Genomic DNA, 27,541 nt, shown 5'->3' with positions numbered 1-27,541 from the left:
ATATACAGATGTCAAGAAAGCATATAAAAAGATGCTAACCGGCCAGGCGCGGTGACTCATGCCTGTAATCCCAGCACTTTGGGAGGCCGAGGTGGGTGAATCACCTGAGGCCAGGAGTTCGAGAGCAGCCTGGCCAACAGGCCCGAACCCCGTCTCTACTAAAAATACAAAAAATTAGCCAGGTGCGGTGGTGGGTGCCTATAATCCCAGCTACTTGGGAGGCTGAGGCAGGAGAATGGCTTGAACCCAGGAAGCAGAGGCTGTAGTGAGCCGAGATCACGCCATTGCACTCCAGCCTGGGTGACAAGAGTGAAAATCCATCTCCAAAAAACAAAACCAAAAAAAGATGCTAACCATTGGCCAGGTGCGGTGGCTCAAGCCTGTAATCCCAGCACTTTGGGAGGCCAAGGCAGGTGGATCATGAGGTCAGGAGATCGAGACCATCCTGGCTAACATGGTGAAACCCCGTCTCTACTAAAAATACAAAAGAATTAGCCAGGTGTCGTGGCGGGTGACTGTAGTCCCAGCTACTCAGGAGGCTGAGGCAGGAGAATGGTGTGAACCCGGGAGGTGGAGCTTGCAGTGAGCCGAGATCACACCATTGTACTCCAGCCTGGGCGACAGATCGAAAAAAAAAAAAAAAAAGATGCTAACCATCATATGTCATTAAGGAATATGTCAGTGGGGAACAACAATGAACTATCACTACATAACTATTAGAATGGCCAAAATCCAAAACACTGACAACACCAAACATTGATGAAGCAACAGGCAGAGCAACAGAAACTCTCACTCATTGCTGGTGGGAATGCAAAATGGCACAGCCACTTTGGAAGATAGTTTGGCAGTTTCTTACAAAACTAACCATACTTTTATCAAATGATCCAGCAATCACGCTCCTTGGTAATTACCCAAATGAGCTGGAAACTTATGTCCACACAAGAACCTGCACAAAGATGTTGATAGTAGCTTTATTCATAATTGCCAAAACTTGGAAGATGTCCTTCATTGGGTGAATGGAAAAATAAACTGTGGTACATCCAAACAATGAAATATTATCCAATGCTAAAAAGAAATGAGCTGTCAAGCCATGAAAAGACATAAAGGAATCTTAAGTGCATACTACTAAGTGAAACCAGTCAATCTGAAAAGGCCATATATATGATAGCAACTATATGATATTCTGGAAAAGACAAAACTATGGAGACAGTAAAAAAATGTGTGGTTGCTACAGGCTAGAGAGGAGGAAAGGACGAACCAGCAGAGCACAGAGAATTTTTAGGGCAGTGCAACTACTTTGTGTGTCACTGTACTGGTAGACACATGCCTTTATACATTTGTTCAAATCATCAAATGTGCGCCACCAAGAGCAAACCCCAAGGCAAACTCCGAACTCTGGGTTATAATGATGTGTCTGTGGCCAGGCACGGTGGTTCATGCCTGTAATCGCAGCACTTTGGAAGGCCAAGGCAGGTGGATCACCTGAGGTCAGGAGTTCGAGACCAGCCTGGCCAACGTAGTGGCCATCTCTACTAAAAATACAAAAATTAGCTGGGCGTGGTGGTGGGCACCTGTAATCCCAACTACTTGGGAGGCTGAGGCAGGAGAATCACTTGAACCCCGGGGGGCACAGAGGTTGCAGTGAGCCAAGGTTGTGCCACCACACTCCAGCCTGGTGACAGAGCAAGACTCTGTCTCAAAAAACAAACAAACAAACAAAATGATGTGTCTGTGTAGTTTCATCAAATTTAACAACTGTACCAGGCTGGTGAGGACATTGATAGTCGGGGAGTTTATACATGTAGGGGGAGAGAGTATATAGGAATTTTTTGTGCTTTCCTCTCAATTTTGCTGTGAACCTAAAACTGCTCTAAAAAATAAAGTCTGTTAGAAAAAAAAAAACAACTCCAATGACTTCTTATTACATGTTTCAAATTTCTTCCCATGTCCTTAAAGCCCAACTGACCTGGGCCAGGTTCGCCTGCTCTACCTCAGGTCCTACCTCTCTTCCTCTCCTCACTTGCTCCCTGAGAACAATCCACACAGGCCTCTTTACTCTCCCCAAACGTGACATGCCAGTGGCACCTCAGGGCCTTTGCACAAGCTGTTCTCTCTACTTGCAAGAGTCTGTGCCCAGATCTTTGCAGGTTAACTCGTTCTTATCATTCAGGATCGGATGTCGCCTCCTCAGAAAGGCCTCTCTTATCCGTGCATACATATCTGCATGTTCCTTCCTGCTTCTACCAATTACTATCTCTCTTTATCATTCTGGTTTATCTTCCTCATAGTACTTAGTACTATCTAAAATTTTCTTCTCTACCTCTTTAACCATGTGTTGACTGCCTCCCTGCTGGAGAGTTGCTTCCAGAAGCTCAGAAAATTTGTCTAACCTGTTTTCTGCTATGTCCCTGTGCCTAGAACAATGACCAGCACAATGAGGTATTACGGTAGATACTTCATCAATGTTTGTTGAATGAATTGAAAGATGTGCATTCTCACTGTGGAAGCTTGGTGAACTTCTCTGGATTTCAATTTTTTTGTAAAATGAGGTAGATAGACGAGATGATTCCTTTCAGCTCTAAATCACTAGGAGAGCAAAAAGGGGTGCTTGGGACTTCTCTCTGGATAAACCCCCATTGGTGCTAAATGCTGCCAGGCCTCTGCCAAGGAAGGTCTCCCAGGACCGAGAAGGGTGATCAGTTTCCCAACCAGAAGTCAGCTGTCCAGAGCCCTCTGAGCCCCAGACCCATGCCTGCAGGCCAGATTGTTTCTCAATCAGCAATCCTTGGTGTGGACTGGGAAGTTTCTGTGCCATCCAAGGCTCAGTTCTGGCAAGGAACAGGATTCAGAGTCCATACAGCATACCAGTTGGTTCTCCCCTCCTGGGCTGACCAGCATCTGCCGGGTGGGTCTTAATAAGTGGGCTCCACTCCATCTCCTTCTCTGGAAATAAGCTTTTATTTATTTATTTATTTATTTATTTAGAGATGGAGTCTTGCTCTGTTGCCCAGGCTGGAGTACAGTGGTGCAATCTGGGCTCACTGGAACCTCTACCTCCTGTGTTCAAGGGATTCTCCTACCTCAGCCTCCTGAGTAGCCGGGACTACAAGCGCCCACCACCATGCCAGGCTAAATTTTGTATTTTTAGTAGAGACGGGGTTTCACCATGTTGGCCAGGCTGGTCTTGAACTCCTGGCCTCAAGTGATCCACCCGCCTCAGCCCTGTAAAGTGCTAGGATTACAGGTGTGAGCCACCGTGCCTGGCTAGCTTTTAGTTTAAGTGTTGGTTTCCCTACACCCAGGTTGGAGGGCTCTGGCCACCCGGGAATTCCCAGAGCATCTCCTGACAGGAAGGTACCTAGTGCATTGTTCACGGACCTTCCTGTGAGGGGCAGCACCAGTGGCCTGGACTCCTCAGCCCGGTGACAGCAGGTCCTTGCTGAAACCAGCCCATGCTTCCCGCTCCAGGGAGCTCCCAGTGAGTCCCGATGTTGGGAGGTTGGTGAGGAGCGCGGCTTGCAGTGTCAGACCAGGGAGACCCCTGGGGTGGAGTCTGGAGATCTGGATTTGGCAGGGCTCTGTCACCAACTCATAACCAAGACATTCTGCACCTTGGGTCTGAGGAACAGAGATCCTACAATTTCAAAAGTAAGTAACTGTCTCCAACCTTTTGGAGCAAGAAAGCTGAACAGTGTAACTGAGAAGGGAGGTGAATCAAGCTATTTGGGGGAAGCTAGGAAGAGGGTCCTTCCTCATCCTGAGTCAAGGCCCATCCTTCTGGTCCCAGGGCCAGACCTTGCACTTGCCTGGACCCATGGCATCCACCAGGTGGGGGAGGAGGGGCACCATTCATTGAGGCAGGGAAGGGAGGAGGACAGGCAGGTGCGGGAGTGGGGAGTGGAAAGAAGATTGGACACGGACAGTCTGAGGAGCCAATGGGAAGTCCAGGGGCCACATCCAGGACTCTGCAGACAGTCAGATGTGGGGTCTTTGGTAGGAGGTAAGAGAGCAGGGAGAGGAGATGGCCAGGCACAGCTACGGAGGGACAAGAGCAGAGATGATACTGGTGGGTGGCCACAGAGGAAAAACTCTGGGAAATAACTAGTGGCTAGAGGTTTGGGGAAAGAAGGGGAAAGCCAATTGGGACAGAAAAGAACTGAGAGAGGCAGGAAGAGACCCTCCCCACCCCGTCCCTGGACAGCCACAGACTGGCGCTAGAATCAGGGACAGGGAGGTAAGGAGGATATTTTTATACCATTACAGAAAAAGATGAAAGCTCAGAAATGGAAGAGAGGCCGGAGAACCTGCAAAGCTGTGCATCTGCAGTGAGGACTGCTCAGAGCTCAGAGAGGTTTGGTGCTGGAAGGGACCTGAGAGGAAGCTTTGGTCCAACCGCTCATTTCACAGAGAGGGAAACCGGGGCCTGTGGAGGTCACCCCACTGTAGATGGTAAGCCAGGCAGGCTGGAGTCAAGCATCTATAGGTTGGAGGATCCAACCACATCGCCAAGGTCCAGGCCTCATGGAGCCCCTGGAGTCCCTTGCTCTCCTTTGGGAGAACAAAAAATCAAATTAAAAAGTTGATTATTTTCTAGCTCAGCCTGAGAGGCTCTGCTACCTTGATTCTGTGATTAAAAATGAAATAATACATAAAGTGAAGAGGAGAGCTGGTCCCCAGGGCTGCTGTGGGAACAGCCCTTATTTTCCTGCCCTGGGTCTCAAAAGCAGATGGTGATACGGGGGACAGGTTGAAGGTTGGCCACATTGGCTTTCAGGCCACGAAGGCCCCACCTCGGAGCAAAGCCGAGGCTGCTGTGCCCCTGGGAGGGAGCATTATGTGAGCCTCTTTGTGGGTCGGCGTTGACAGGGCAGGCCCGGGCTAGCCTGTGTGACTTGAGCATGAGCTGAGGGAGCCTGCAAGGGGATTGGACACGGCACAGGGCAGTGAGCTGTGTGGCCTTGGGCAGCCCGTGACCCTCACTGGACAATGGGGGATTTGACCCGCACCACGTTCCTGTCCCTCCAGGGTCTCTGGATCTAGACTAGGGCTGTTTCCGCTAATTAGGAATCATCCTGGGTGTGTGTTTTATTTCTACTTTCCATGTTTACTGTTGGTATTTCCATAAGAAGATTCCAAGATGTGCTAGTCTGTTGTCAAAACAGAAGCATCCTTTGGTGTGTGTGTGCTTGCATGTGTGTGTGTGTGTGTGTGCACGTGTGGGAGTATGTGTGGGTGTGTCCATGTGTAAGTGTGAGGCTGTGACTGTGCTAGTGTGTATGATCCCTTCCCAGACCACGAGCTGACCGAGGGCACACCGAGGCCAAAGCTGATTCTGTGGCTGCCCCATGCCCATGGAGTAGGCTCCTGAGGGTCCTGCGACATGGTTTTGTTAAGGAAAGATGCTGGTCCCTGGGAAGGTTTGATCTTTCTGCTTGGTACCTGGAGGCCCCCAGAATGTGTCCAACAACAGAGCTCAGCCTTTTCCTATCTTACAGCCCAAGGTCCTTTGACCACCAGATGGGAGCTGCCAAAGGCCGGTTCCAGACAGGCAGCAAGGAGAAGGAAAAGAACAAAACTGGCCCCTTCAGAGGCAGGCAAGATGAGGAGTGCTCACAGTGGCTCGCAGTGGGGATTGACTGGGGCTCTGGGTCCTATGGCCAGGGGTTCAGGGCTGTCGTGACTGCCTTTGTCCCCGGGGTGGCCTGGGCCTGAAGCAGACCCTGTGTGAGGAGTGGGAGGGCTCCCTGAGGAAGCTGCTCCCCTGCAGCCTGGATTTCCAGCTGCTCAGCCCAGCAAGGAAGGGGTCAGTGCATCCTAAGCCCCACACGCCACAGCTCTGGGGAGTGGTCCTTACTCTCCAAGATGAAGACACCACAGCCCTGGCTGGGGATGACCAGCGGGGCCTCCATAGCCACACTGACTTTTGTCTGAAGTAGGTCTGCCTGACAGGTGCATTTGCCATGCAGCCTCATTCTTCTCCTGAGCATCCTCCTATCTCGGGGCTCTGGGTTCAGGAATGTGGCCCTCCTCACTCTGCCCCTCTCACCCAGGCCAGCTGGAGCCTCCACTCCACCCTTGCCCTGCAATCCTCCCCCTGCTTCCCCAGGCCCTCTCTCCTTCTCCTCCCTCATCCCTTGACTCTTCATGATCTTCAGGCTGCTTGTCATGGGCTGAATTGTGGACCCCTAAAATTCATATGCTTAAATTCTAACCCTTAGTACCTCTGAATGTGTCTATTTGGACACAGGGCCTTTAAAGAGAAAATTAAGTTAGATGAGGTCACAGAATGGATTCTAATCCAGTAGGACTGGTGTCCCTGGTCTTGGACTTCTAGCCTCCAGAACTGTGAGAAAATAAATTTCTTTTTCTTTTATTTTTTGTAGAGATGGGGTCTTGCTGCATTGCCCTGGCTGGTCTCAAACTCCTGGCCTCAAACAATCCTCCCACCTTGGCCTCCCTCCCAAAGCACTGGGATTACAGGAACAAGCCACCATACCCGGCTTTCTTTGGTAGAGACAGGGGCTCACCATGTTGCCCAGGCTTGTCTGGAACTCCTGGCCTCAAACAATCTCCTACCTCAGCCTCCTGAATAGCTGGGATTACAGGCATGAGCCACCACTGTGCCCAGGTTGACAAATACATTTCTGTTGCTTAAGTAACCCAGGCTTGGTCACTTTCAGCTTTGCTGTAGCAGCCCGGGAATGTGATGTGCCACTCTGCCCGCGCCAATGTGGACTCAGCTCCAAGTCCACAGTCACGGTGCCAGGTTGCAAACCCACGCCTGTGCCTCCAGACTCTTCTGAGGCCCTGCCTCTGTCCCTACAGACTGAAAATGGGGGGCCCATCTCCCCTCAAAGAGGAACTCCTGATGGCAGTGGGGTTCAGCGCACTCTCCAGCCATGCTGCTCATCTCATCTCGGCCGTGGGCAACCCAGTGAGCCTCATTTTTCTCATTTGTGAAAGTGGGAGTCGGGGCCGGGCGCGGTGGCTCAAGCCTGTAATCCCAGCACTTTGGGAGGCCGAGGCGGGCGGATCACAAGGTCAGGAGATCGAGACCACAGTGAAACCCCGTCTCTACTAAAAATACAAAAAATCAGCCGGGCGCGGTGGCGGGCGCCTGTAGTCCCAGCTACTCAGGAGGCTGAGGCAGGAGAATGGCGGGAACCCGGGAGGCGGAGCTTGCAGTGAGCCGAGATCACGCCACTGCACTCCAGCCTGGGCAACAGCGTGAGACTCCGTCTCAAAAAAAAAAAAAAAAAAAAAGAAAGTGGGAGTCGGATAGAAACACCCACTGGATAGGGTTGTTTGTGGGGACTGGGAAAGGTTGGGGAAGTCCAGCTCCAGCTTTCACCTGTATCTGGCACTCCATGAATGCAGCTTTTATTTTTATTATTTCTCTCAAACCTATCCCCTTCCAGGATTTTCCAGGTCAGTGAATGGTGTCACCAAGCAGAAGCCTTGGCCTGGCTTCCACACCTGCTTCTTTCTCACCTGCCCTCATCTCATGGCTCAACAATCCCTATTAAATACCTGCTAAACAACAGCCATTGTGCTCTGCACCGAGCAAACAGCAGGAACCCTGTAGACTGCGGAGGCCTCAGCTTATCTGTGCATTAAACAAATTGAATTTTAAACAAGCAATTGATATTAGGGGGATATATTGGGGGAAGCCAAGGCTCTTTAAGCCTTATGGATTACCCTTTTCAACTGGCTTCCCTCATCTTAAGACTCAAGGCACTGTTTTCCAACATTTCTGGAGTTTTCTTTCTTAAGCAAAAATTAGGCCTGATCCCTCCTTACTTAAAAACCTCTTAGGCTGGGCTCAGCGGCTCATGCCTGTAATCTCGGCACTTTGGGAAGGCAAGGCAGGCAGATATCTGAGGACAGGAGTTTGAGACCAGCCTGGCCAACATGGTGAAACCCCGTTTCTAGTAAAAATACAAAAATTAGCCAGGCGTGGTAGCATACACCTGTGGTCCCAGCTACTCGGGAGGCTGAGGCAGAAGAATCGCTTGAACCCAGGAGGCAGAGGTTTCAGTGAACTGAGATCGCGCCACTACACTCCAGCCTGGGCAACAGAGCAAGACTTTCTCAAACAAAACAAAATAAAACAACCTCTTGCGGCCTCAACTGCCTTCCACTGTGCCAAGTCCAGCATCTTCACTGTTCAGACTCACCTGTTGTCCAGTCACACACATACCCAGCACACACTCACCCAGCACACACTCACTCTTCACAAAGTCATGCAAAGGACTTTACCAACACTGGGCACTGGTTCCCGCCACCCTACCTGGGCACAAGCAGTGCCCATCACCCAGGGTGCCACTCCTCAGCACCCTGGCACTTTAACACTTCTCCAGCTGGAAAACTCCCCTTATCTTTTCTAACCCATGTCCAACATGACCTTCTCTGCCAAATCTTCCTGAACACCTCCTCCCTGCTCCCAGTGCTCCTCACTGCCTCAATTTATTACCTCGTCATATGGAATTTGCAATCACTTCTTTGTATCCTGATTTCCTCCACCAGACCAGGAACTCCAGTGGGGAATAAAGTGATCAGGTCTGATTGTATGTGTAGCATCCGGTCTGGCCCACAGTGGACACTCAGTAGGTGAGGATTGAAATAAATGAATGAATGTGTGCATGCATGCGGGGCGGGTTGAGGCACCTCACCCCACTGAATTTTCACACAGCAGAGGAAGTTCAAGTTTACAGGAAGGCCAGCTTCTCTATCCTCCCCACCAGCCTTGCCTCCACAATGCCCTGAGGCTTCTCTTTGCCTGGACCTCCACTTCCCAGGGCTGGCCCTGAATGTGTCAGGATGTTGACACCCTAACATAGGGGGTCCTGGTCCATGAATAATTTGCATTTTATGTGCCCATGATCTAAGTAAATATATATTGACTGGTAATTACAGTGTTTCCTCTTCACCTTCTTTCTGATCTCTCTTTGGACACCTAGGAATGTTGGCTGCAGGCCACAACCAGCTCAATTCAATTTAACAAGCATTCATCAAGCTCCACAGGCAGTGCTAGGCAGTGGCCCCACACCCAGCTGAGGATCAGAATCTCCAGTGGAACCCCCAGAGATTCTGATTCCAAGCTTTGGGGTGGGAGATGAGGGTCTGTCACATTCAGAGAGGCAGAAAAGACAAGGAGAAGGCATTTCTGGTGGATAAAATGAGGTGACTAGAAACAGTGAGTCATACAGTTAAGCACAGGTCTAGTTTTCAGATCGAAAAAGCATTTTGAGGAGTCAAGGGTAGTAAGGTTGGAAACAGAACTCAATAAATGCTAGTTTCCTCTATATTTCCCTTAATTTAAAAAGACAGATGATCAATTAGGTTTGGGAACCAGGTCTGGAGCCAGCGGTGCCCTGGGGAACAGGGACCCTGAACCCTCCCACATTGCAGCCTGACCCACTTCCAGTGCTGGGTCCTGTCTTTCCAGTTAACCTCTCCGGGCCTCAATTTCCCTAACAGTTATAATCAACACAACAGCAGCCTCTGGTTATTAGTGCTGTCCTCCTGCCAGACACCAAGCCCAGCCTTTATCTCATTGAATCCTCATCTCAGCCCACGAGGTGGGGACCCTTCTCACCCTCACTTGACAGATAAGTTCTTGGAGGTTGAATAACTCGCCCAAGGTCACCTGTCGTTAAAGTGATTGACTCGCTAGGCCTCGTCTAGCAAGATGGGTGTGTGTCAACTCAGATGGCCCACGGCAGGCTGGACACGCAGGCCCCTAGAGAGACCTGAGTCCCTGACTGGGGAGCTCCGCTAAGCTGCCCGATCTCCCGTGTGCAGAGGGCGCTGCCAGGGCCACAGGTGAGGTTGCGTGGGGAAGCGGAGTGTGGATTCCAGCGCTTTCCCCTCTATCCAACTCTGAGCTGCTTTGCTATGTGAACTCAGGAAATGACCTGCCACAACTAGCAGGTGGGCACCCAGCGGGGGCTAGGGTTTGCATCCAGTTTCTCCCTAACCCAGCCCGGGTAGGCGGCCTGGGGAGTTCGGCGGTGGCGCCTGGCGCCCTCTGGCGGCGCGGGGAGGTCCTCCTTGTTAGCCGCGAAGGGACGTTTTTTTAGGAGCCACTAGCCAGGCGCGGTGGCTCACGGCTGTAATCCCAGCACTTTGGGAGGCCGAGGCGGGCGGATCACGAGGTCAAGACATCGAGACCATCCTGGCCAATGTGGTGAAACTCCGTCTCTACTAAAAATACAATGCTGTCCTCGAGGGTCTTAGGAACTCGTCCGTGAGCTGAGTGGGTAAAACAGGAAAGAAGACTCGAGTCTGGAGGCTGAGTCTTGGATGGCTGCCTTGAGTTCTTCCTGTGGGGGACGGGAATGGGGATGGGGACAGGGATGGGGATGCCCCCTCTCTACTTGCCTCCAGATCGCCGTGGGACTCCTGCTGGATGAGATGAGTGACAGCCCCTTGTCAGCCCAGAAGCGCTACTATAGAGCAGACTTGTGTTCATGAGAAAATAACTGACAGTTCAGGATGCCAAGGACCAATGGCCCTGGGCCTGGGGGAAGGAGCTGGGGAGAGAAGAGGAGGAGGCAGCCCTGGAGAGGGGGCGTGGGCAAAACAGCGTGGGGCACTGGGGAAGGCCGTGGGGTTCAGCAGAGAGATACACTGTTTAGGGCAAAGGGAGCATTATGTGGGGATCAGGGCAATGACATAACTTTATAAATGCTCATTTCTTGTTCCTTTCCCTTAATTCAAAGAGCAGATAGTAATGATGGTTATATTTGTTTCCATAAAACAAAAAACAATTAAAATATTTGCTTCTCTGAGTGGGTTTCCCAGTGACTCAGGCAAGGTCCCCACACCACTGCAGGATAGATGGAGGCCAGTCTCCACCCCCTCTGTTTTCTGGGCCTTCTTCCCAGGTAACTGTCCAGGGACCCCCACAGCATCACCCTCTGCCTACACCTCCACCTTTTCACGAAGCCTAGTTTTGGGGGGTCATTCCTTGTTTTCCAGCCAGAGGACCCCTCGGTGAGAGCAGTGAGGGCAGCAATGCCTGCACATGGCAGGTCAGGTCAGTGCACTGGAAAACGGGTCTTGGTTTAGACATACCTGGATTGGCACCCAGGCCTTTCCCCTCACTGGCTGTGCTCCCAACTTCTCCAGCCTCAGTTTTCCTAATAACAACATCATAATTATTAAAGATTAAATGAGATCATGGGCCCTGCATGCATAAAACCATATCTGGTGCGTAAAAAGAAGACACATGGTTGTTTTTAAAGTTTCTACACTTCAAGTCATATACGAGAAGTTGCTTGACAAGGAGCATTGGCTGGGCTTCCCATATTAGGAAAGACGAAAGCTTGCAGTGTGTGAGATTGTAGAAGGGGGAGGCATTGTGTCAGAGCAACATGGTCACCTGCCCAGGGGCCTCCCGGCTGCACAGTGACCCAGGTTACCCAAAAGCTTGCCCAAAGCAACTGACCACCCTGAGAGAAGGGTGAGCAATTATTATTTATTTCCCATTTTAATGAAATAATAAGTTGAAACCAAAGCAGACTAATGACTTGCCTGAGGTCACCTGGGCAGTGAGGATTAGAACTCAGGCCTTTGCTCTTAATGTTACCAGAATTTCATTAACTACACTGGTAGAAGGAAAACAATATTTATTGTAATTTAATGGAAAATATACTACACATGAAATTCCAATTTCATATTCACACATCTTAGAATTCAGGGTGGAGCAGTAACTGAGAGGTACATACCCCCACTGGTTTCTCTTTGTTTGTTTTGTTTTGTTTTTTGAGATGCAGTCTTGCTCAGTTGCCTGGGCCAGAGTGCAATGGAGCCATCTCGGCTCACTGCAACCTCAGCCTCCTGGGTTCAAGTGATTCTCCTGCCTCAGCCTTCTGAGTAGCTGGGATTACAGGCACCCACCACCACACTGGGCTAACTTTTGTATTTTTAGTAGAGACGGGGTTTCACCATGTTGGCCAGGCTGATCTCAAACTCCTGACCTCAAGTGAGCCATCTGCCTCAGCCTCCCAAAGTGCTGGGATTACAGGCATGAGCCACTGCGCCTGGACCCCACACTGGTTTCTCAGCCTCTCGTCATCACTCAATATCAAAGTACCTCAATTGACAAGTCTCTGATGTCCAGCCAAACCTCACATGCTCTGCTGCAGCCCACCAGCATGTGTTTTCAGTCACTTATTTTCAAGGAGGACAGAACGTTTATCCACATAATCCTTCCTAAAATGGAAAACTGTTATAAATTCGATAACCATCTCAATCCCTTTTTTTTTTTTTTTTTTTTTGAGACGGAGTCTCCCTCTGTCACCCAGGCTGGAGTGCAGTGGCCGGATCTCAGCTCACTGCAAGCTCCGCCTCCCGGGTTTATGCCATTCTCCTGCCTCAGCCTCCCGAGTAGCTGGGACTACAGGTGCCCGCCACCTCGCCCGGCTAGTTTTTTGTATTTTTAGTAGAGACGGGGTTTCACCGTGTTGGCCAGGATGGTCTCAATCTCCTGACCTCGTGATCCGCCCGTCTCGGCCTCCCAAAGTGCTGGGATTACAGGCTTGAGCCACCGCGCCCGGCCCCCAGTCCCTTTTTACTTGAATATTTCTGAGGTACTTCCCTGTTACCTGAAGCAGCCTGAAGCTGTAAGAATGGGGAGGATGCCTCTAAAGTATCCACATACTGAACAGGCTCTTGGGTAACACACAGCGGGAGGAGCAGGCACACTCATAAAGCACCCCTGAGGCAAAGTGGCCAGGACAGGCCGGGCACGGTGGCTCAAGCCTGTAATCCCAGCACTTTGGGAGGCCGAGACGGGCGGATCACGAGGTCAGGAGATCGAGACCATCCTGTCTAACACGGTGAAACCCCGTCTCTACTAAAAAAAAAAAATACAAAAAACGAGCCGGGCGAGGTGGCGGGCGCCTGTAGTCCCAGCTACTCGGGAGGCTGAGGCAGGAGAATGGCGTGAACCCGAGAGGCGGAGCTTGCAGTGAGCTGAGATCCGGCCACTGCACTCCAGCCTGGGTGACAAAGCAAGACTCTGTCTCAAAAAAAAAAAAAAAAAAAAATGTGGCCAGGACAGAAATGTACTAGGCTTCTCCACATCCCAGCCAGTTGGGCACAAGCACAGCCCTTCAGTGCTTAGTCAACACCTGCTGATTGAATAAAAGAAAGTCAAAAACAATCCAGGGTCAGGCGCAGTGGCTCATGCCTGTAATCCCAGCACTTTGGGAGGCCCAGGCTGGCAGATCACGAGGTCAGGGGTTTGAGACCAGCCTGGCCAACATAGGGAAGCCCCGTCTCTATTAAAAATACCCAAAAAATTAGAGAATCGCTTGATTCAGGGAGGTGGAGGTTGCAGTGAGCCGAGATCTGCACTGCACTCCAGCCTGGGCTCCATGTGAAAAAATAATTAATTAATTAATAATTTTTTTTTTTTTTTTTGAGACGGAGTCTCGCTCTGTCGCCCAGCCCAGGCTGGAGTGCAGTGGCGCGATCTCGGCTCACTGCAAGCTCCGCCTCCCGGGTTCACGCCATTCTCCTGTCTCAGCCTCCCGAGTAGCTGGGACTACAGGCGCCCACAACCACGCCCGGCTAATTTTTTGTATTTTTAGTAGAGACGGGGTTTCACCGTGGTCTTGATCTCCTGACCTTGTGATCCGCCCGCCTCGGCCTCCCAAAGTGCTGGGATTACAGGCGTGAGCCACCGCGCCCGGCCAAATGAAGTAATAATTTTAAAAACCAAACCAGGAATGACCAGGTCCAAGGACAGTCTGGGAGTTGCACAGAGTTTTCATCCCAATAGACCAGAGACCTCATTGGGCACTCAGGTAACAGCCCAACCTGACATTCAAGCAGAAGAGCTGTCATTCATTCAAGCATTTGTTCAGCTGTGTTTACTGGGTGCCATGCACTAGGACTAGGAAGATGGCCTGCAACCCAGCTCTCGTGCTAAGTGTTCCTGCCGGAGTGTTCTGAGACACAGCTCGAGGCCAAAGCAGGGCACACAGGACGTGCTCCCACCTTGACTGACCAGGTGGGGCCACACATCCTGCTTAAGTACCGCATGGCCAGGGCAGCCTGGCACCCCCTAAAGGCTGTCCAAATGCATTTGTAACTAAGCAATACCCTCATGTGATTCCTAAATCAATACCGTACAAAGAGGTGTGTAATGAAAGGTCTCCCTCCTGCCCTGCCCCCATCTGCCACATTCCCACTGCCCCCCACGACCAGGTGCTGTTTTAGTGGTTTCTTGTGTATCCTTCTAGAGTTTCTTTATCCAATTTTGTATTTCCCCCCTTTCTTACATAAAGGTAGTATACTACCCACACTGGCTTGGGCCTTGAAAAGAGGGGTATTTCATTTTCAAAATGCTACTGACTTCATATAATCACAATATCCACTTCTGTGTTCCAACTAGTTTATTGGTAAAAGTGAACACAAGTCAAGGCTTTACAAGTATTTTGTTCAGATGTGCAGAAAGGACTAGCTCTCCTGCCTGGAATGGTGAAGGAAAGCGCAGCCAGCCCCTTGAGCTCAGGCTGACTCTCGGTGTTTCTTTGGAGAGTGTTGCTTAGTAACAGTTGCAGGGGACACACATAGACAGGAGATGAAAGAAGGATGAAGGAGATGAGGGAGGGCGCGTTTGTTTTCTAGCATGCCCCATGAGTGGGAGCAGTGGGAAAAATCTTTAGATCTTTTAACCACCAAAATCATGCCTGCCTACTGCAATCAACAATCTAAAGTAAAATAAAGAAATCAAGAAATTAAGTGAAAAGTCAATCTCAATCTCACTTTCCCAAAGTAAGGATCATTAACAGTTGGGGCAGTAGTTTGCCCCATTTTACAGGGGATTAACATGGAGGCAATGGGCAAGGAAGCATTCTTCTGGGGTCCTAAGAGACACCCACTGGGAAATCAGGATTGGGGGGTACTCAAGGCTGGGCTGCTCACAGGTCCTGAGAAGAGGGCAGTGCAGGGAGCTGGGAACAGGGAGAGGGAGCTGGTTCCTGTGAGCAAGTGGCATCTGTTGCCTATTATCGGAGCAGAAATCCTAGCACTTCTGCTCACTGAGTCTCGTTACTGGAGTTGCCAGGGGAAACAGCACAGTCAAGCCCGGGCTACTCCACTTTACCCATATTAGAGAAGAGCAGTGAACACGGCTTCAGTGGTGGGTGTCGGTCCCCATGGTCAGCAGGTCCCTCCCAGCAGTGACCCAGGACCATTGGCCTGCACACACCTCTCTGTGCTGCAGCAGCAGGACCTTGCCCCTCCCCAGCGGGAACAGATATAGTGGTGAGCTTGGCCAGGTGCCATGTGATGCACACGTTAGCAGACTAAAGGAATATACATCAAGTCTAAACAGCAAAGATGCGCCCATGCAAAGTGACAAGTCCACCACAGGCTTGAGAATGCTTTAGCTCTTTGTGAGGAACGTTCCAGGCCCATTCTCATGTGGCCTCTCAGAGCAGGCAGAAAGGTTGAGGCTGTCTTTCCCACCGGCATGTTCCCCTACTCTCAGTCCACTCCAGGCTGCCTTCTCTCGCTTCCCATGTTTGCCACATTGTGGTGTCCACATCTGTTCTTAGCCCTTGAACAACTCTGAACAAGGACAGTCTTTTGTTGTTGTTCAGACAGGTGTGGGCCAGGCTGCAGTGCAGTGATGCCATCTCGGCCCACTGCGACCTCTGCCTCAAGAACTCAAGCAATCTTCCTACCTCTATCCCTAGTAGCTGGAACCACAGGCATGCACCACAATGCCTAGCTAATTTTTTTTTCTTTTTTTTTTTTTTTTTTTTGGTAGAGACAGGGTTTCACCATGTTGCCCAGGCTGGTCTCAAACTCCTGGTCTCAAGCGACCTGCCTGCCTTGGCCTCCCAAAGTGCTAGGATGACAGGCGTGAGCCATCGCGCTGGGCCAAGACGGTCTGCCTAGGACAAACCCAGGCCTCACAGGGCACTGAGAGGAGCATTCAGCAAATCCTTAGTGAAAAGGCTGTGCTAACCCCCAATGCCAGCTCTTGCAGGGGTATCTGGATGCTTTCCTGGTGGCTTGGACACCTGATGGGACTAGAATGCAAGCTCTAGTGCCTCTGTCTGGGGCCTGACACATTGGGGGCTCTCTTGACTACCTCAGGGAGTTGCCAGCCCTCACTGACTGCTGGCAGCTCTGGCCCCAAGGCTCATCAGCCCTGTGAGAAGGTGGGCAGCTGGGAGGGGGAAGTCCTGGGTACTTCCTGGCCTCCCCAGACAGGCCTGAGGTCTTGGGGAGAGATGACTGGAAATTTTCTCCAAGGAAAGGCCCTCTCCTCCTCTCCCTGAAGTAGCACCAGGGCCTCAGCCACCCTCATTCCCATCTGGCCCTGATCATACCTGACTGAAGTTCAGAAGGGAAGGGCAGCAGTGCTCGGCAGGTGAGGACACACCTTAGCCAGGGTGACCCCATGCACCAAGACATAAGACAGGGCCTGGCACTTAGTAGGTCATCAGTAAATGTATGTTGGTATATTTAGGTCTGGGGAAAGGGGTGGCCTTGCAGGGGGTGGAGGAGAGGAAAATGTGGGGAACAATCTCTTGTCATCTAGGATGACTTGCCAGCAGGCCTAGCACAGAGAGGATAGGATTTGGCATCAGATACAGATTTGAATCCTGGCACCACTTCTTAGCTAATTAAAACTTGGGCAGCTTATTTCATTTTTAAAAACATTATTGTGTATGATTTACATGTCATAAAACTCACCCATTTTAAGTGTACAATTCAATGACCATATGTACGGAGTTGTGCAAACCATCACTGTGATCTTATTTTACATCATTGCCATGGCTCCAACAGAAACTCTGCGCTCTTCCCATTGCCACCACAGTCCCTGGCAACCTCTATTTCTGTCGCTATAGATTTGCATTTTTTGGACATTTCATATAAATGGAATCATATAATACATGGCCTTTTGTGACAGGCTTCTTTTACTCAACATGTCTTACAGGTTCATGTGTCTCTACTCTTATCTCTTTTACTGCTGAGTATTCCATTGTGTGGGTGTAACACATTTACCCATTCACCAGCTGATGACCAATTGGGTTATTTCTACCTTGGGGCTACTTAATAGCACTATCATGAACATTCACAAGCAAGTGTTTCTCTTCAGTGTATAACTTGGAGTGAAATTGCTGAGTCATTTGGTAACTCTTTTTTTTAAGAGGTAGGCTCTTGCTATGTTGCCCAGGCTGGATTTGAACTCCTGGGCTCAGGCCATCCTCCCTTCTCAGCCTCCCAAGTAGTTGGGATTACAGGCGTGCACCACCACACCCAGCTTATTGAATCTTTTGAGGAAGTGCTAGACTGTTTCCCAAAGTGGCTGCATCATTATACATCCCCACCAGCAATGCACAAGGGTTCCAATTTCTCCACATGCTTGCCAACATTTGCTATTATTTTTTTTTAAACCAAGAACAGTCATACTTGTGGGTGTGAAGTGGTATCTCATTGGACTTTGATTTGCATTTCCCTAATAACTATTTTAAGATTGAGCATCTTTTCATGCGCTTCTTCACCATTTGTTTATCTTCTTTGGTGAAATGTCTGTTCAAATCTTTTTGGGCAACTTGTATTTAACCTCTTTGAGCCTCACTTTTCTGGGGAAAAAAAAATTATATCCAGCTCCTAAGGCCATGAGATTGTATGTGAAGTGTCTGCAAGGTGCCTGCCACATACTGGGGGCTTTAAATGAGTTTTTAGTATTGCATTTGCTGTGTTGGCCCAGAAGAAGGACTTCCCATGTGCTCTCAGTTTTGGAGTTAGAACGGGGGCTGCCCTGACTCAGTGGAATGGAACAAGGCTCTCCTCTCTTCTCAGCAGGAGGGTAAAGGAAGAACACCATTTACACAAAGGGGCCATGGTGTTCCAGATGTTCTGTTGAGCACTGCCACACGGTCTCATTTAACACCCACCACAACCTTTTGATGAAGCATGGGCTCCATATTTATAAGGGATGAAACCCTGAGATCAGAGAAATTCGGTAACTTCTCCAGGGCTGTGGAGTAGAAAGCAGGGGAATCTAAGATTTGAACCCAGAGCTAATGCTGATGCCAATGCCCATGCCTTTTCTTTTTTTTTTTTTGAGATTGAGTCTTGCTGTTTTACCAGGATAGAGTACAGTACGGTGGCACAATCTTGGCTCACTGCAACCTCTACCTCCCAGGTTTAAGCAATTCTCCTGCCTCGGCCTCCCGAGTAGCTGAGATTACAGGTACACACCACTATGCCTGGCTAATTTTTGTATTTGTAGTAGAGACGGGATTTCACCATGTGGGCCAGGATGGTCTCGATCTCTTGACCTCATGATATGCCCACCTTGGTCTCCCAAAGTGCTGGGATTACACACATGAGCCACCGTGCCCGGCCTCCCACGCCTTTTCAAACAGCCCTGCTGCACAGGCAGGGAGCTCCCGGGAACAAGTACCAGGCACACGCTGGCCTGCCTAGAGAAACACTGGATGTCTGGCTGTGTGAATGGCATGCCCAGCTACTTCTAGGAGGCTGCAGAATTGATAGCTAAGAACACAGACAGTCCCACCACTGACCAGTAGTACAACTAGGGGTAAGTTGCTCATCCCTCTAGGCCTCGACATCATCTTTTTTTTTTTTTGAGATGGACTCTCGCTCTGTCACCTGTGCTGGAGTGCAGTGGTGTGATCTCAGCTCACTGCAAGCCCCGCCTCCCGGGTTCACGCCATTCTCCTGCCTCAGCCTCCCAAGGAGCTGTGACTACAGCCACCCACCACCACGCCCGGCTAATTTTTTTTTTTTTGGTATTTTTAGTACAGACGGGGTTTCACTGTGTTAGCCAGGATGTTCTCGATCTGACCTCGTGATACGCCCGCCTTGGCCTCCCAAAGTATTGGGATTATGGGCATGAGCCACCACGCCCAGCCAGCCTCAACATCTTCTATAAGGTGAGGAAAGAACAGTTCTTCCTTCAGAGGGCAGCTGTGAGGATCAAATGCTCAGCAGTGCCTGCCCCACAGCGAAGCAGATGGCTTTCTCCTTTATTCTGGGCTGCTGACCCACAACTCATGCAGCCCACTTGGCTCTTCCCTGTCATTAGCTTTGGCTCATTCTAGAACAACACCTTGATCCAGACCAAGGGCCTGGCCCCTTATTCCTCTCATCCCTACTTCTAGCCCTCGGACAGTGCTCTTGCAGAGAAGCGGCGAGGACCTCACAAGGGCGTCGAGTTCTCCAGGATGATTATTTAAGATTAAGCCTAACAAAAGCAAGATATTTAAAAATAAACTTTATTAAACTTTATTAAAGCAGTTAAACTTAGCATTAAATGGTACACCTATGAAGCAAGAGTTAAATATAAACACACTCTAATCCTGTACACTTGTGATGGTGACAATCTTAAGTTGCTCACTTCTTTCCCATTTACCAATTCAGAGAAAAGCCCCTTTCCTATTTTCTCTCTCACCACTTTGCCTTGGCATCAAACTAGCCCTGCCTTGGGCTTCAGCTGCAGATCCTCCCCAGCCCTTCCTCCCAGCTGGGCTGACTCCAGTCCCAGCCCCAGCTTCCGCCAACTGAGTGGGGTATGCAGGGTTGTGTCTGGCTTCCAGCATCTACCACCCCTTCAGAGCATCTTCCAACATGGGACAGGAGAGGAAGCTCACACTGCTTGGTCTGAACAGATTTAAGGAGGTTTTATCACAAAGCCCTGAAAACTACCTGAGCCTGCTTTCTCCTTGCAAAGGTGAGGAGGAGCAATGGAGGGGGTGGGGCAGGGGCTCTCAACTGAGGGCTCTAAATCACAGAGGGGGTAGACGCTGCCTTAGTCCTTCTTGCCACCCAGGGCCAGGCTTCTTGTAAGGAGCTTCCCTGGGCTGGAGGGGGTCAGTGTGGAGACTGTGGGGGATTCCAGCTTCACTCTGTCTAGGAGCGTCTTCTTAAGGGCAGCTGGGGAGATCTTTTCTTGGTCGGCCATGGACTGTAGCTCTCTGTAGACAAAACCCCAGAAGGACCGAAGGAAGACAATAAGCCCTGGGGCCAGAGCTTTGAGTCTCCACTATCCACACAACCCTCAAGCTTGTTGATCTGACACCACCAAAAATTAGAGCCCCAAGACAAACACTTCCCAACTAGTACTTCTAAGAAGTACTAGTTAACTAAGTATGGGTTTGTCTTATTTATCTTGTTTGATCTGAGCTAGACATAGAGCCCCAAGTGGTATCTGTGATCATATGGGGACAGTGACAAGGTTTGGAGTCATAGACTCAAATAAGAATCCTGTCTCCATCACTTTTTAGCTGTTTGACCTTGGGAAAATTGTCTCTGAGCCTCAACTTCCCATCTATAAGTCAAAGTTAATCCTAGCTATCTGAAATGCAGTGAGAATTAAGTGAAGTAAGGCTTGCAAACTCTTAGGTAAACAAAATCTACTAAGTTGTGGTTATTAACAGAGCACAGACTCCAGCACTGCTAAATGGGACCCAAGACAGCAGGTTCTGCCAGTGGTGCTCAACCCAGCCCAGGGACCAACTAGGAGTGGAGGGCGTGGGACAGAGGTCAGCGGGATGGACTCACCGTGTTCGGATACAGGAGGCCTCAACTGCATTGATGAGCAGAGAGCGGAAGCCCCCACTCTCCAGAAAGTGCAGGGCGTGGATGGTGGCTCCCCCAGGGGAGCAGACATTGTCCTTGAGCTGGCATGGATGCTGCTCTGAGTCCAGCAGCATCTTGGCAGCTCCCTATGGGGAAGGGCACATAGGAGAAAGCTGTTAGTGTACTTTGGAACAGGCTTCCCCACACCCACTGCTCCTGCCCAACTGCTACCCCAGCTTCCCAACCAACTCCCACCCCAGCTCAGTGATGCACAAGAACCCCCATTCCACACCCTGGTCCTGAACATGCGGGGGAAAGATACTGACCAGCAAGGCCTGGGCCCCGAGTCGGACTGCCAGGCGCCGTGGCAAACCCATCTTCACCCCACCATCAGCCAATGCATCCAGAGCCATGAATGCCTGTGGAGACACTCACTAAGACCCAGGCCAAAGGCACAGAAGGACCTTTCCTAAGGTCTGCTTTCTGATGACTGGAACTAGCTCCAAGGGTCAGCATCCTGTACCAGCCGGCTGTGCCCAAGAGGTGGGCGCCACCCCCAGTCCAAGCCTGCCTGCCAGCCCAACTTGCTGCCTGGGTTCCTGGAAGGCTGAGCGAGCAAATGAGGGCCTCACATAGGCAGGCCCGCTGCCACTGAGCCCCGTGACGGCATCGATGAGGTCCTCTTCCACCTCAGTGCAGAAGCCCACGCTGCTCATGAGCTGCTCCAGGAGCTGCCCATCCTCCACCAGAGCATGGGTGCCCATGGCGTACACTGTAGCGCCTTCCCGCACTACCACAGGTGTGTTGGTCATGCAGCGAATCACTTTGGGGGCTGCCTGGAACGCCATCAGCTTCTAGGGTGAGGGAGAGAGTCGAGTGAGTGGCCAGCGCACAGCTCCCATCAGCACCCACCCATTAGCTGCCATTCCTGGGTCAACCCTCCCCTCACACAAGGGGCATCAGGGCTGAGATGGGCACCTTCTCCACAGAGCTGATGGTGACACCAGCCGCACAGGAGACCACGATGTGTCTGGCTTGTACATCGGCCCCAATCTCATCCAGAATGAAGGGGATGATATGTGGCTTCACGGCCAGAAACAGGACGTCGCTGTGCTTCACTGTCTCCTTGTTGCTGCGTGTCAGGTTCACACCCATCTTCTGCAAGAGGAAACTCCCAGCTCACAGTGCTGGAGCAGCCTGGCTATGCCAAGGCCTCCCAGGGAGCAGCTGAACCCCTGCCAAACCCATTCTGCCAGATGCAGTCTGGAATTCTTAGCTGTATGCCCTCAGGGTTCTGCCCCTATCCCACATGATATAGTTTCCTATTGTTGCTACTGGACAAGTAAGCATAGGCTTGGAGGATGACAAGCTTCTCCATGGTAACCACGAAGTGGCTGCCCTTCTTCCCTGCCAATCTTCTGGCATCTAAGGCACTCCTCTGCTAGGTAAGAAGGCCCTATGATGAAAAGTGGCAGGGCAAAGGGAAATGCTAATACCTGGTCATCAGAAGAACAGCTGAGTCAGGCCCCATCCTAACTCTGGCCGCTTGTTCGTGGGGACCACACAGTCTCCACGCGGTCCAGGGCTAGGCTGGAAGTCATCCATTCCTCTATGACTCCAAACTGAGAAGTAGGACCCTCCAGTGCTAGGGACATCAGCCCACCCTAGGCACAGACACTGCCTGTCACCTGCCTCATCAACCATCCTTTCCCACAGAGCACAGGTTTTGGGTGAAGACTTGGAATATGTTTTTGGAGAGCAGAACAACTAACTCACCAGATTCTTCCCAATATGCTCATTCACAACTCAGAATAACAGCAAAGTGGCCACTGTTGTAAAATGAGGAAATAGCCTCAAAGTAGCTGAGTACTTTAAGGTCATACAACTAGCCTATTAAGAAAAATGGCTGAGTGTGCTCACCCCTGTAATCCCAGCACTTTGGAAGGCCGAGGCGGGCAGATAATTTGAGGCCAGGAGTTTGAGACCAGCCTGGCCAACAGTATTCTCTACTAAAAATACAAAAATTAGCCGAGCGTGGTAGGTGTCTGTAATCCCAGCTACTTGGGAGGCTGAGGTGGGAGGATCGCTTGAACTCTGGAGGCAGAGGTTGCAGCTCGGGAGGCGGAGGTTGCAGTGAACTGAGATCGCGCCACTGCACTCCAGCCTGGGCGACAGAGTAAGACCCTGTCTGAAAAAAATTCTTTTTAAATGAGTGTTTATTGGGTACCTACTATGTGCCAGGTACTTTCATCATATAATTACCTCAGTTGATCCTCTACCACTCCAGTGTCTGTATCTGACCCCCAGTGTGTCTGCCTTGGTGTTCCCACCACACTGAGCTGCCCAAGAGAAGGTGGAAAGCTTGTGATGTTCCTGGAGTGAAGGTCACCGCCGGCCAAAGACCAGCACTTGGGCGCAGGGACGGACGGACTCACTTCATCTCAGGTCATCCTTTTCCAGGGCCTCCACCCGCTTCCCACTCCGCCCCGCTCCACCTACCCTGAGGGCCGACACCGTGGGCAGGTTCATTTCCGGAGAGCTGGCTATTATCTTGTGAGCCGACACGATACCTGCAGAAGACAGAGCTTTTTAACTAGGGGTCGCGGTCCAGCCCGTTATCACGCTTTCCCTGGCTCTAAAACCCAGAGCCGCCCTAACAGTGCCAGTCTGCCTCTCCCCATCAACCCTCTACGAGGACAGAAGACGCACTTGCTGCTCAACCAGAGTCTCATCTACCCCACCGGACGCAAACACCCCTTTCATTCTCTCATGCCGGTGGGGCGGAGCCCCACTCGGGCCTCGGGACTGCCCGCGAAGCCGCCTCCCGCCTCCACGAGCTTGCCTGCGGCCGTGAAGCCCCGCGCCAGAGCATAGGCCAGCTGGCCGGCTCCGATGATGCCCACGCTCATGGTCCGCGGCTCACACCTCCTGGCAGCCGCAGGAACCTCCTCAGCGCGGGCCCGGAAATAACGCTAGGGGAAGGGCGGACAGCGCAGGGGCCAACCGGCGGCGCGCCGAGCGAGGGCGGGCTAACAGCAGTTTCTGGGATGGTGCAACACTGGACTCCTCCAGCAGGTATCTCCCGGGCCCCTTAGGCCATGTGGCCCCGCCCCGCCGGACTACTAATCCGCAACCAGGATCTCGGGGCGGGCCAATCCGCGGCCGCGCACGGGCCGCGTATCCGCCTCTTCCGCTCGCAACTGGAGGGCGGAACTCCGGGCTCTAGTCCCGGAAGCTCCTGTGGCAGCTAGGCGTGAGCTTCGGGCGCCCGCAGGCCAAGGGACGCCAGACCTCCCCCCCCCACCTCAAGGCTGAGGTCGTTGTCCCTAAGCCACCTCAGGCTCAGGGCTGAGGCCCGACACAGGCCTGGCTAATATTATTTCTGGCGCTGGCCATCAGATGCCTCTCATGGCCCAGAGGAGTTCTCCAGGTTGCCGATTTGCGGGGATGAACGAGGCCCTCCTGGCGTAGGTTCAGACAGGGTGGCGGAGAGGCGGCACCAGGGTGGTCAGCCACCGCTTATTCACTTGAACTTGAGTGGTTCCCGCGAATTTGTCCAAACTAGAGACAAGAAGGACAAGTTCGAGTCTTCGACTCTTTCGCGAGCCCGCGCCCTCAGCCCCTTGCTGTCACTTGCCTTTTTTGTTGTTGTTGTTGAGACGGAGTTTCACTCTTGTTACCCAGGCTGGAGTGCAGTGGCACTGTCTCGGCTCACTGCAACCTCCGTCTCCCGGGTTCAAGCGATTCTTCTGCCTCAGCCTCCCGAGTAGCTGAGATTACAGGCGCCTGCCACCACGACCGGATCATTTTTGTATTTTTAGTAGAGACTGGGCTTCACCGTGTTGGTCAGGCTGGTCTTCAACTCCTGACATCAGGTTATCCGCCCGCCTCGGCCTCCCAAAGTGCTGGGATTATAGGCATGAGCCACCGCGCCCGACCTGTCTCTTGCTTTAAAAAGCTCCACCAATGTGATGTTTCCTTTTCCATCAGTAGTAAATATAAGAGGCCGCAGGGAAAAATGACATAGAGAGAAAGAAGGTGGCGTTCCTAGAGGACTCAGAAGAGCTGGGGACCCTTAGTTCCCATGGTCTTTACTAGCTTTTCTAGTCCTTTTCGTGTAATGCACACCCCCGCTTCCAGGCGAGGGGCTGCTTTCTGTGAGCTTCCCTGAGCAAGTCCCCAGGCCCTCAGTTTGTGCACCTTTTAAAGTGAGGACCAAATATAATATTAACTATTAAGGAAAATAATGCTCTATTTCTTTTTTTTTTTTTTTTTTTTTTTTTTGAGGCGGAGTCTCGCTCTGTCGCCCAGGCTGGAGTGCAGTGGCGCGATCTCAGCTCTCCGAAACCTCCACCTCCCGGGTTCAAGCGATTCTCCTGCCTCAGCCTCCCGAGTAGCTGGGATTACAGGCATGTGACACCACGCCCGGCTAATTTTTTGTATTTTTAGTAGAGACAGGGTTTCTCCATGTTGGTCAGGCTGATCTTGAACTCCCGACCTGAGGTGATCCGCCCGCCTCGGCCTCCCAAAGTGCTGGGATTACAGGTGTGAGCCACTGCGCCCGGCCTATTTATTTGTTTTTGAGGCGGAGTCTCTGTTACCCAGGCTGGAGTGAAGTGGCACCATCTCAGCTCACTGCAACTTCCACCTCCCGGATTCAAGGGATTCTCCTGTCTCAGCCTCCCGAGTACCTGGGATTACAGGCATGCGCCACCACACCCGGCCAAAGTTTGTATTTTTAGTAGAGATGGGGTTTCACCATGTTGGCCAGGCTGGTCTCGAACTCCTGACCTCGTGATCCACCCACCTCGGCCTCCCAGAGTGCTGGGATTACAGACATGAGCCACCGCTCCCGGCCTTCAATTTTTTAAAGTTTTGTTCATATTATTGTGATAAAATCTTTGCCTGACCCATTATTTTCTTAATGTGACTCCCAGAAGTGAGATTTGTAAGGTCCAGTGGTTTGGGGCTTTAAGAGCTCTCATAGGCCGGGTGCGGTGGCTCAAACCTGTAATCCCAGCACTTTGGGAGGCCGAGACGGGCGGATCATGAGGTCAGGAGATCGAGACCATCCTGGCTAACACGGTGAAACCCCGTCTCTACTAAAAAATACAAAAAACTAGCCGGGCGAAGTGGCGGGTGCCTGTAGTCCCAGCTACTCGGGAGGCTGAGGCAGGAGAATGGCGTGAACCCGAGAGGAGGAGCTTGCAGTGAGCTGAGATCCGGCCACTGCACTCCAGCCTGGGTGACAGAGCAAGACTCCGTCTCAAAAAAAAAAAAAAAAAAAGAGCTCTCATAGCTGCCATGTTGCAACATAGCCTAATGGTTACCAGCATAAAGCTCTGAAACCAGAAACCCAGCAGTTCAAACTGGCTGAAGGAAAAGGGGGACTTCTGTACAGTGCTTGGGAGAGGCACAGGGGCGCTCACAGACCAGAAGGGGCACCTACAGAGTGCAGGACCTCAGGAATGGAGCTAGAACACTGTGCTGCCAGCACTTCTCTTCTCCTTGTCTCATTTCTGTTTGCCTGCATTTGGCCTCCCTTTTGTTGTAGAGGAGTCTTTGTCAGGTAGTGAGGAAGTTCGGGGTCTACCCTCCTTCACAGCTTCCTAATGCTGCCTGCTCCTCTGCAGGATACTCACCCTCCCCATAGTCTACCAGGGCACTGCAGGGCCCTTTGCTTTTCCTGGCTGTGGGGAGCTCTGGATCTGACCTCCAATCCAGGAGGCTGTGCTGAAGCTGAATGCGTGCTTTGGAGTGGGGTGTGAGGGACACTTGTGTCTCACTCCTTTCCGACCCCTCACAAAAGCCCATCCCTGGTTGCCTTGCCTTGATATCTCTCGCTTCCACTTCCAGGAGCCAGGGTGAAATAGGAGAACTGCAAAAGCCTAAGAAAGGATGGCCAGGTGCGGTGGCTTATGCCTGTAATCCCAGCACTTTGGGAGGCTGAGGCGAATGGATCACCTGAGGTCAGGAGTTTGAGACCAGCCTGGCCAACATGGTGAAACCCTATCTCTACTAAAAATACAGCCGGGCATGGTGGCGGGCACCTGTCATCTCAGCTACTCAGGAGGCTGAGGCAGGAGAATTGCTTGAACCCGGAAGGTGGAGATTGCAGTGAGCCAAGGTCATGCCATTGCACTCCAACCTGAGTGACAGTGTGAGACTCTTGTCTAAAAAAAAAAAAAAGAGGCCATGTTGGTGACCCCCAGTGTTGGCTTGATCCCCAGCCAGGACTGGCCACATAAGAGACAGAGTAGCAAAGGCACTTGCTCCCCTCAGTTTGGACTTAGGGCAGCAAGTGAGTCACTGACCACAAATTGTTCTTTCCTGTGGTAGTTTTGATCTATTACTTTTTCATCTCCAGAGTTTAAAGTTTATATATACAAAGTTTATCTATTATATTTTATTTTAAAAAAAATAAAATGGAAATAAAAAAGAACAAAAGAGAAAACAATGACAAAAAATAAAAACAAAGTAAGAAAACAGAAAAAAACAAATATATATATATATATAAAAAATATAATAGAGATGAGGTCTCACTATGTCAGTCTAGGTTGATCTTGAACTCTTGACCTCAAGCAATCCTCCCTCCTCCGCCTCCCAGTGTTAGGATTACAGGCATGAGCCACTGCAGCCAGTCTGTTACCTATTTCATATGTAGATAAGCCCATTTTATTCTCTTTTAATGACCTTGCTGACTCTAAAGACCCATTTCCTCGGTGCTGTGGCCTCTGCCTTGGTTTCCAAGGCAATCACATCTGATACCTGTGGAGTTCCTCTGAACCGAAGTTGAGGAGAGGAGAGGGGAAGCCCTTCATTCCCACCCAGCCACCCTAAAGGACACCCCTAGCCTTGCACTGCCATCCTGCCATGGGACATACTCAGTCTCTGCTGGCACTTGTCTCCTTGGGCACCCACTACTCTTTTGCTGTCTCTGAACAGACATATCCACAAG

At 51.1% G+C, this 27,541-nt stretch overlaps 2 protein-coding genes across 2 annotated transcripts in view; one reads left to right on the top strand and one right to left on the bottom strand.

Annotated features, from left to right (window-relative positions):
* Window positions 1–27,541, top strand: part of LOC126937204 (histone H3.3A) — a 403,313-nt gene that overhangs the window by 235,110 nt on the left and 140,662 nt on the right. The window lies entirely within an intron of this gene.
* PYCR2 (pyrroline-5-carboxylate reductase 2) lies at window positions 19,263–23,723 on the bottom strand. Its single transcript, XM_050760668.1, has 7 exons — window positions 23,426–23,723; window positions 23,083–23,153; window positions 21,562–21,741; window positions 21,216–21,437; window positions 20,910–21,002; window positions 20,566–20,729; window positions 19,263–19,979 (listed from the first exon to the last, which is right to left on the bottom strand). Exons 1-7 carry the CDS (start codon window positions 23,490–23,492, stop codon window positions 19,814–19,816), a joined length of 963 nt encoding a protein of 320 aa, XP_050616625.1. The 5' UTR covers window positions 23,493–23,723; the 3' UTR covers window positions 19,263–19,813.

The sequence above is a fragment of the Macaca thibetana genome, chromosome 1 (assembly GCF_024542745.1).
Source record: "Macaca thibetana thibetana isolate TM-01 chromosome 1, ASM2454274v1, whole genome shotgun sequence".
NCBI classification, from domain to species: domain Eukaryota; kingdom Metazoa; phylum Chordata; class Mammalia; order Primates; family Cercopithecidae; genus Macaca; species Macaca thibetana.
The sequence above is the reverse complement of the archived record's forward strand: the minus strand, read 5'-3'. Positions and strand labels throughout refer to the sequence as shown.

Coding starts and splice junctions, on each gene's coding strand:
- PYCR2 (XM_050760668.1), bottom strand. CDS start 23,492: ATGAGCGTGGGCATCATCGGAGCCGGCCAGCTGGCCTATGCTCTGGCG. Junction 21,742..23,082: donor CCACGGTGTCGGCCCTCAGG/GTAGGTGGAGCG, acceptor TTCCTCTTGCAG/AAGATGGGTGTGAACCTGAC. Junction 21,438..21,561: donor CCATCAGCTCTGTGGAGAAG/GTGCCCATCTCA, acceptor CCCTCACCCTAG/AAGCTGATGGCGTTCCAGGC.